Below are 10,266 nucleotides of genomic sequence, written 5' to 3' on the forward strand. Positions count from 1 at the left end.
GATTTTTTATCTGTACCCATGCACATACTTTGGTCTAGCTGGATTTTTAAGGTAGAATTGGGGTCATGATAGCAGGGCAGGGGAAGGGGAGAGAAGAAGCATTAAAGAACTAGAGGAAAGTTATATGTTTTGTAGGTGCTATAATGCACCCTGACTGGCTTTTCTCTTCTTTGTGAGCTTTTTAATTTTTCTGCCACTGTTCTCTGTCCTGTTTAGAGAGGGAAAAGCCAATTTATAGATTAATTTTTTGCATCAGTTTGATCATTTTCATATTTATCTAGATGAGCCTTTTAATCTTCACTTTAAGATCTCTAAATATGATTATATTTGTTTTGGCTCTTCTGATGCCTGATACCTAATCCCTTCGACACCTTGTGATCACACAGGCTAGTGTGTGGGCTTTGTTGCTTGTCTGCTAGATGGCTGCTTGTTTAACTTCAAGCCTTTAAGATCCCAGATCGTATAACCTGTAATAGCCGGGCACCACCAGCTTTCTTCACCACATTTGCATATGTACCCATTTTTGTCTTCAGTGATCATGTAGGAAAGGTGAGGATCACAGAATGCCAGGTTATTAGAACAAAGAGTTCTTGCAATGAGGAAGGGCTTGAGTAGAGGTCCAATGTCTGTCTGCTACTTTAATACTAAACGTATTAATATATGTGCATGGACCTATGTCCCTATCATTATATATTGATATAGTTACATATATACGTGCCTGTTGTGGTAGTTACATAATCTGTTGTCAACTTGAGACTTAGAGTGAAGGGGTGAAGTTTAGCCTGTCAGTCAGGTTGCAGCTTGATGACCTCATTTGGAGGCATTAAAGAGATAAGTAGCTCGCTGTAGGCGGCACACTCACTCACCCTGTGAGACATTCCTGTTGCCAAGATACATGAAGCTATACTAGAGCCCTGGAGCTCTAGTGGAGCCATGTGGAGACCCCTGACAGCGCTGAGATGCTTACACTACCAATAGAACCACAAGACTTTCCATCCACTGGCCTGTGATCTTCCTTCATTCTGCATCATTGCATGTGTTTCGTGAGTGTGAAGAGAACTTTATAGATTGGTATTAGATATATGGGCTAATATCGGACTTATGGATTTGATCTGAACTGGGCTGGGATGTTTTCTCAATATTCAGTTGCTCTTGTATGTAAAACTCTTTCTTATACTCAAATGACTGTCCATAAATTTGTTTCTCTAGTCAACCCAGACTAACACACTTATATTTTTGCCTCTTAATTCTTTCCTCTATTTCCTTTTACTTTCCTCCTGTCCCACTATCATGTTCGATCTTCATTCGGCTCTCTGTAATTCCTCTCGACTACGTTGCACTTGATCAAACCTCACCAGGCATTCTATGTCCTCCTCATCGATTTTAGTTCTCTTGTTGTTCCCTTGTCCTTGAGTTTGTTGGCTCCCTCCTCCCTTTCCCTCGCCTCCTCTCCCATGTCCCCACTGAACAATCAGTCCTGTAGAAAAAAGAGAAGAAAAACAAACAAAAGGCCATATAAATAGTTCCAGGCATGTCTGCTGACCCTTTTGAATGTTTTCTGATTGGGTCTGATGAAGTGCCAAGCCCTATCCTGTGTCAGAAGTCTGTTTCCGGGGTACTCGGGAACTTCATTGGTTTGCTCCTCTTGCTGCTCTGTTGTGCTCCCTTCGTGCTTTGCATGCTGCACCCCCCTCACCCCCCTCACCCCCCTTAGTGTGTGTGTGTGTGTGTGTGTGTGTGTGTGTGTGTGTGTGAGCGAGAGAGACCAGGCACAATTCCTGCACTGTGTCTCCTATGCTGTCCCCCATAGCACTGTTGATCATTGTGCGGACATTGTGTCTCAGCTCGTGGTGGGGCTGGCTCTACCGTCCTCTGTGCATTGGCTGCTCCAAGCAGGAATGTTGTCCTCAAGTCTTGGTGGGCCAGGATGTGGTTCTCTCTCTCTCTCTCCTTAGTTTGTTGCAGTGTGATCTGGCAGACCCACCACCCTCCCTGGGCTATATCTTCAGTGTTGTCCTCTATAGTGCATTCTTTTGGGGAGGTGGTCAGTGTAGCTGGGATTGGGGCCGGCCATGCAGATTCTCCTTTATCGATGTGTATTCATTGCTACAAATTGTGCCCTGGCTATGCTTTTGGTATGTTTCAAAGGTTTGGTATGCTGTATTTTGTTGTCATTTGTTTCAAGAACTTAAATTTTAATTACTTCAATAACAGTGTTTTTTAAGCAAGTGTTTCTCACTTTCCATTATTTGATTTTTTCCCCTCAACTTTTCCTATTAATGAATTTTATTTTATAACAATGTGGTCTGAGAAAATGGTTTGTAAGATCTTGATGTTTTTGAATTGATTAAGGCTTGCTTTGCGTCCTCATGTATGGTCTGTTCTGGAGAGTGCCATGTGCACTGGGAAAAAATGTATATTGTACTGCTGTTGGATGGAGCCGTCTATATTTGCCTCAGAGGTTAAGTTGATTGTGTTTAGTTCCACTGTCTTTGAGTTTCTTTCCTGATTTTCAGTCTTTTTTGAGAGTAGTGTACTAAGATCTCCTTCTAGTATAGTATTTATTTAGTCTGTTTCTTTGAATCTAAGGTATGTGTCTTGTAAGCAATGTACTGGTGGGTCTTGTTTTCTTTTCAGTCTGCTACTATCTGCCTCTTAACTGGTGTATTTAACTCATTGACATTTAGTGTGGTTATTGCTATGTGTGAATTTATTGCTGTCATTTTGCTGTAGATTTGAATTTTTTGTATGTGTGGTGTTAGATTTTTCCTCATAAATTTCTGTACTGGGTCCTTTTTGTTTGCATGATTTCTTTTATTTTTTTCTATGCTGTTTTATTTACCTGATTTAGCTTTTTTAATTTAATGAGGTTTTCTCATTGGGCTGCTAACCACAAAGCCAGCAGTTTGAAACCCCCAGCCACTCTGCAGGAGGAAGACAAGACTTTCTACTCTCAAAAGAGTTACAGACTCAAAACTCCCAAAGGCAGTTTTACCCTGTCCTGTAGTGTCATTATAAGATAGAATTGATTCAACGACAGTGAGAGAGATTCAGCTCATTTACCTATTTACTTTTTCTTCTGAGATTCAGGGTTCCAAGTTTTCCTCCCATTTTGGTTTTCTCCATTCTTGTACAGGTTTCTGTACTGATCTGCCTGGGCAGCCGTCTTCAACTGTTAAGTTGGGTTTTAGATTTTGAGTAAGGACTGAGTAATTTCTTTTTAACAGGTGCCTGACTCATGGTAACCACGTGTTACATCGAAGTCCTCTACAGGGTTTGCTAGGTTTTTTGGGCTTTATTCTTATTAGAAGCAGATCGCCAGGCCTTTCTGCCATAGTAGATTAAATGATGCTCTACTATTGTAAGGATTTCTCACAAGTCACATTCATGGAGTTGTCTTAATGATACATCTGAGAGAAACTTGCAGGTTTCTGTCAAATTCTCTTACATATATTACAGCAAGATAACTAATTTGATCTTGATGATGCCATGAAGGTGCCTTGGTGGCATACGGGGTTATAAACTGGGCTGCTAACTGCAAGGTAAGCAGTTTGAAACCACAGGGAGAAAGAGAAGTGGTGTTAGTCTGGGTAGACTAGAGAAACAAATTCATAGGCATTCGTGTATAAGAAAGAGGTTTATATACAAGAGCAATTGAATATTGAGAAAACATCCCAACCCAGTCCAAATCAAGTCCATAAGTCTGATATTAGCCCATATGTCTGGTACCAATCTATAAAATCCTTTCAGACTCACGAAACAAATGCAGTGATGCTGAATCCATGAAGATCACAGGCCAGTGGGTGGGAAGTCTTGTGGATCCAGTGGCGTTGTAAGCATTTCAGCACTGGCAGGGGTCTTCACGTGACTCCTCCAGATAGGGCATTAGTGTAGTTCCTTCCATGTGTCTTGTCAGCTGCAGTGTTCTCGGAGTGAGCATGTGTCCCACCTCCCGTGAACTATTTATCTTCTTAATGCCTCCAAATGCAGTCATCAAGCTGCAACCTGATTGACAGGCTAACTTCTACCCCTTCACTCTTAATCCTCAAATTGACATCAGATTGTGTAATTTACCACAGGAGACTTTCTGCTTCTGTAAGAATTTATAGCCACAGAAATTCACAGGGCAGTATACTTTGTTCTGTAGGGTTGCTATGGTTTGCAGTTGATTCAACAGTGGCAGTATGTTTAGTTTTATTTGCTTGTAATAACAATCGTGTTCAATTGACCATCTGATTAAAAAACAACAAAACACAAAAACATAACCAAAACTTGTTGGTTCTGGCTCATATCTTTAAAATTCTCAGTGGATCTCTTCATCCTAACTTGATTACCTTACTTAACTTGAAACTGCAAAGACCCAATTTCCAAATAAAGTCGCAGTCATAGGTATTCTGAGTAAGGACTTGGATTTAGGGACACAACTTAATCCCCACTACATTATAGCACTCATCTGTTTAAGGCATACAGCCAAATGACTTTTAGTATCTATCTTGAGTTTGAGACCATCACCATAATGCGAAAGGTTGATGTGTTTGCCTGCTAACCCAAAGGTGTGAGGTTTCAGCTTACTCAGATGACTTGGAAGAAAGGCCTGTCTATTTCTTGGGGGTGGGGGTGGGGGGTGGGATCAACCATTGAAAACTCTGTAGAGTATAAATCTATTTTGACACATTGAGTCACCACCATGATTTGAAATCTTAGCAACTGGTAATAGTCCATTGTTTGGATATACCACATTCAGTTTAACCATCCATCAGTTGAAGGACATTTGGGTTGTTTTCCACCTTTGGGCTATTTGGAATTAGGTTGCTATAAACATTTGTGTACAACGTTTTCATTTTTCTTGAAGTCAGTTGGCCAGGGAGCTGTCTTCCAGATTTCTTATATAGGCTAGTGAGTGCTTCCAATGCTTGGGCTCATTTCTTGAAACATCTCAATTGTTATATATGAGTATATTTATCTTTTCAATTGATACTTGGTTCATTCTTGGAGCCTTTATTTTTTTCTTTTCTCCTTTTTTTGCTAATGTCTTGTCAGTGCAGCTTTGGACTTCTTCCTTCACTCTCATTGGTTCTTCAGCAGGTTACCTCTTCAAATGGTTGAACATTGACCACCTCTGCATGGGTTAGGCAACTCATTTTTATTATGAGCTTCTCATATCAGTAAATGGGACAGTTTATTCTTATTCCAGTTACTTAGGCCAAACAACTTGATGTTTTTTCAGCTCAAATCCTTTGGGTTATATATTAAAAATAGCTGTTGCCTCCTTAGCTCAGTAGGCAGCCCATCTGTCTCTTAATAAAGATAGATTCAGAATCTGTCAGCCTCCCATCATGTTCATCACTACCACCTTGGTCTAAAACACTATATTTCTTGCCTGAACTTTTGCAGTAGCCTTCTTAGTGACCCCCCCCCCCCACTTCTTCTTTGCTTTTATCCCCAACATCTGTTCCTCACTCTACATCCATAACAATCTTTTAAATGAATCATCTTATGCCATGATTCTGCTCATAACTCTGACTCCTTACCTCATTTAAAGACACCAAAAAGAGCCCTGGTGACACAGTGGTTAAGCACATGGCTGGTAGTCTGAAGTTAGGTGGTTCAAAACTACCAGCCGCTCCCTTAAGGAGTTTGGAATCCTATTGGATTGTAGTCCTTTTATTTTCACCTGTAGTGTATCTGTGAGTTGCAATTGACTCAATGGTAACAGGTGTGGTTAGGTTTTATACAGATGTCACAGGATCTATTCTAGACCTTGCTGCTGTTTGGATTCCTTCTTCACTGGGGAGCCCTGTAGGGTAGTGGGTATGCTTTCGGCTGCTAACCAAAGGTCAGCAGTTTGATGGCACTAGCAGCTCCTTAGGAGACAAATGAAGCTGGGAAGATTTAGTCTTAGAAGCTCACAGGGGTAGTTCTACTCTGTTCTATAGGGTCTCGTGTGTATTTTGAGTATGGAAACCTGGACTTTCTAAAAGACTCTTTATGGTTGCTTAGAAAGCAAAAAATGTAGTCTTTGCATGAGACTAATCTTTTTTTTTTTTTTAAGATCCAATAACTTAATATTCCTTTTTTAAAATACTTTTTTGGGGGGACTCTTACATCTTATCACAATCCATACATTCCTCCAGTGTGTCAAGCACATTTGCACATATGCTGCCATCATTTTCAAAGGATTCTCTTCCCACTTGAGCCCCTGTTAATCTGCTCCCTATTTCTCCCCCACCCTCCCTTAGGAACCCTTGATACGTTATAGATTTTTTCCATATCTTATACATTGTCCTACATTGCCCCTCACCCCCTTTTCCATTACTCGACCCCCTGGGAGGGGTATCTAAATTGATCCTTATGATTGGTTCCCCCTTTTTTCCCCCACCCTCCCCTATTCCTCCTGGTATTTGTACTCTCCTGGTTGGCCCTGAGGGGTTTATCTATCCTGGTAGCAGTGTGGTTGTTCTGGTCTAATTTGATTTGTAAGGTAGAATTGAGGTCATGATAGTGGCATGAAGGAAGCACCAAAGAACTAGAGGAAAGTTGTGTGTTTCATCAGTGCTATACTGCACTCTGACTGGCTCATCTCTTCTCTGTGACCCCTCTGTGAGGGGATGTCCAATTGTGTACAGATGGGCATTGGACCTCTACTCCATGGTGTGCGTGCACTCCCTCTCCTCCACCCAATTCACCTTGGGTATGGTTTTATTCTGGGTCTTAGATGCCTGATACTTGATCCCATCAACATCTCGTGATCACACAGGCTGGTGTGCTTCTTCATGTGGGTTTTGTTGCTTCTGAGATCGATAGCTGCTTGTTTATCTTCAAGCTTTTAAGACCCCAGATGATAGCTGGGCACCATAAGCTTTCTTCATCACAGTCTGGTTTTTGCACTTATTAATGTATCTACATGTCCACCTAGATAAGATAGGCAGGGCAAATAATTTGGATATGAAAAGAATGGGGCCAATGGTTTGGGGGGGGTGATACGGGAGAAGGGCAGGTGGGAGAAAGGAAGGGGTGGGGTGGGGGAACCAACCCAGGGACAAGGGAACAACAATGGAAGGAAGGTCGTAGGATGCCTAGTGGGGCTCAACCAAGGGCAATGTAGCAGCGAGGAATTACTAAGCCTGATTGAAGGCCGAGCATGATGGTGGGATAAGAGGGAAGTAAAAAGGAAATAAGAGGAAAGAACCAGGAGGCAAAGGACATTTATAGAGACCTAAATACAGGCATGTACATATGTAAATATATATAATGAGAGGGGAATATAACTATGTACTCATATTTACATGTTAAGAATTAAGGTTGCAGAAGGACATTGGGCCTCCACTCAAGCATTTCCTTAACACAAGAACACTTTATTCACAGAAGGCCGGATTGTTAGAACAAAGATTCTTAATAGTGTATGAGATTATAGTTGGGCATTCTTCCCCCCAGCTCCTCTGTTCTTTCTCTCCTTCCTCTACCCCCTCCTTTTTCTCTCTGCCCCCTCTTCAGCTTCTTTCCCATGCCCCTCTTTGCCCTTTCTTTCATGCCACCCTTTGGACTTCTCTCCCATACCCTCCCTTTCACCTTTCTCTCCCTTTCATCTTTTTTGTATTTTCTTCAATTTTTTTTTTTCTTCCCACCTGGAACAAATCAGACTATCTGTGACTATTAAACTTTCTTTCTGGGATTCTACAATGTTTGTACTAGCACTTACTTCAGTTTCTGAATTTAGCTTTACTCATGAAGACTGAGTCATTGTGAATGTAGGCAATGTAGCAAAAGAAAATCCCAGTTCTGGGTAGACCGATATATTTATTTGGTAAAATTACCCTGCACTATTTTCAGCTTATTAGGAGAAGTTACAGCTAGAACTTCGAGTTGTCTTTAAAAACCCACCAAAATACTTCAAAACTATTGTTGAGTTGATTCTCAAAAATGAGTTAAATGTAATGTAAAAAAGCTGCCGTCGAGTCAATGCTGACTCATAGTGACCCCAAGGACAGAATAGAACTATCTTAGTGGGTTTCCAAAACTGTAACTCTTCATGGCGTAGAAAGCCTTGTCTTTCTCCCTGGGAACAGCTGGTGGTTTCCAGCTGCTGACCTTGGTGATCCGAAGCTCAAATACATAACCACTAAACCACCAGGGCTCCTGTTAAAAGTACTAGCATAGTTTACGTAAGTTTTCAGAAGATTAGAAACTATTGGGGCAATTAGGCAATTTGTTTTACATTTTTTTTATTAAGGCAGTTTGAATCCTATTGATAAGGAATTCATTTTGAATTTTACAGATAACAACACCCTAAAAAATTAATTTAAAGCACTTTTAAAATTTTTAGTTGAAGGTTTACAGAGCAGATCAGTTTTTCATTTAACAGTCATATACATTTTGTCATTAATTGCACCTCCACCGTAATATCATTTGTTCCCTTAAGAAACTTGTGTTGTTTAGACAGGAATTTTGCCTTGGGGCAAATGCATTTCCCAAGGCTATGGTCTTGGGGGTTCCACCCATCTCTATCAGATTATTATGCCTGGTCTTTATGACTGAGTTTTGTTCCACATTTCCTCTGTCTATGGCCTGCTTCCTAATGTGATGCCTTTCTAAAGCGGTTGAGAGTAGTGGCTGGGTACTCTCCAATTCTTCTGGTCACGAGTCATACAGTCTTCTCGTGGTGCATTTGTCCATTGGACTAATTGTTTCCATGTTTCCCCAGTTTTCTTCATTCTCCTTTTCTCTAGACAAGGAGACCCGCAGTTGTACTGCAGACAGTTGCTTATGAAATTTTAAGAATATTGTCTTTGTGGACTCTTAGGCTAGTTGACCTTGATGGCCCTTGAGACTATGGTCCAGAGCCCCTAGCCCAACAACTCATTTCCCTGAGGTGTTTGTGGGTATGCCTAAGACGTTTTCATAACCTTTTCACCATGCTCATGAATATATCTGCAACAAAGATAAATACCCATTTACAAATATCCTTAGTCCAACATACAGATGTATATTTAAGAATATCTTCCCATTCTACTTCCCAAACCCTAACTAAGCCTATGTGTCTATCCAGATAGCACTGCTGCCATTGCAGGGTTGTGTATGTAACTATTTACTGCTGCTGCCTTTAAACTCTTGCACGCTTGTGTCTCACTTCCCGTTTACTGTTTATTGTCTGTTTCTTCACTCAAATGTCTACCTTATAATTTGTAGTTTTCCCTCCTCACCCTTTCTACCTTTGTAACCATCAAAGAATGTTATAGTATGAAAACCTTCTCTTGACTTTTTGTAATAGTGTTCTTATACTTGTTCTTTTGTGATTGGCCAGTTTCACTCGGCATAAAGTCCTCTACTCTCATCCATGTTATAAGGGGTTTCACAGATTCTTTAATGTTCTGGAGTATCCCATTGTGTATGTGTCATGATTTGTTAATCCATTTTTCCACTGATGGGCTTTTGCTTTTGTGAATATTGCTGTGATGAATGTGGGTGTGCTATATCCATTCAAATTGTGGTTTGTATTTCTCTAGAACACCCCGAGATATTATAGAATAGTTTATTTGCAGATTGATTTTAATTATTTATCCTATTCCTGTTAACAGCAGGAATGTAAACATTGACTGTTTTTGCAGAATGTAAGACCAAGAGGATTTTACAAAAGCATACTAGAGTTTGGGTTTAACTAGTGAGAATTAGATTGCTTTTCAGCTTGTTCTTGACAGACTCTGACTAGGTCTCTAGGAGCATGTGTATATAGCCTCTTTAACTAGGATGTAGCCAATTTGGAGGAAAAGTGTAGCTAATTGTGTTGTTTGTTTATTTTTAAAGATCTCACTTTAAGGGAAAGAAGAGCCTTGCCAGACACTTGAAGGGACGGGGATCTCTCCTCCTAATCTGGGCCTCCTGTCATGGTAAGTACAAGAAAATGACGTGGAAAATAGAGATGGACCAGAACCTGACAATTCAAAGAACACTAAGTCCGTAAAACCAGCTAATGGTCTTCAAGTCATTTCCTACTCACTGTGACCCAAGAATTGTGCTCAATAGGGTTTTTTTCAGTAGCCGAATTTTTGCAAGTAGATTGGCAAAGCCAGTCTTCTGAGGCAACTTTTGGTGGATTTGAACCTCCAACCTTTTGTTTAGTAGCTGAATCTGTTAACCCCCCCACCCCGCAAGCAAACAAAACAAAAAAAAACAAACAACACAACAGCAAACCAAACTCATTGCCATGGGAGTCCAAGCTGACTAATAGACCTGGTTGCTAACTGCAAGGTCAGCAGTTCAAAAACAAAG

The 10,266-nt window shown here is 40.7% G+C and overlaps 1 protein-coding gene across 1 annotated transcript in view; it reads left to right on the forward strand.

Annotated features, from left to right (window-relative positions):
• MTMR3 (myotubularin related protein 3) overlaps nt 1-10,266 on the forward strand; it is a 75,099-nt gene that overhangs the window by 3,209 nt on the left and 61,624 nt on the right. The window contains exon 3 of the mRNA XM_045289549.1: nt 9,802-9,884. Coding sequence (XP_045145484.1) covers nt 9,882-9,884 — 3 coding nt within the window. The 5' untranslated portion in view covers nt 9,802-9,881. The remainder of the gene's footprint in view (nt 1-9,801; nt 9,885-10,266) is intronic.

This window comes from Echinops telfairi, unplaced genomic scaffold (genome assembly GCF_000313985.2).
Source record: "Echinops telfairi isolate 266 unplaced genomic scaffold, ASM31398v2 ScPeMD7_29;HRSCAF=101, whole genome shotgun sequence".
Lineage (NCBI taxonomy): Eukaryota > Metazoa > Chordata > Mammalia > Afrosoricida > Tenrecidae > Echinops > Echinops telfairi.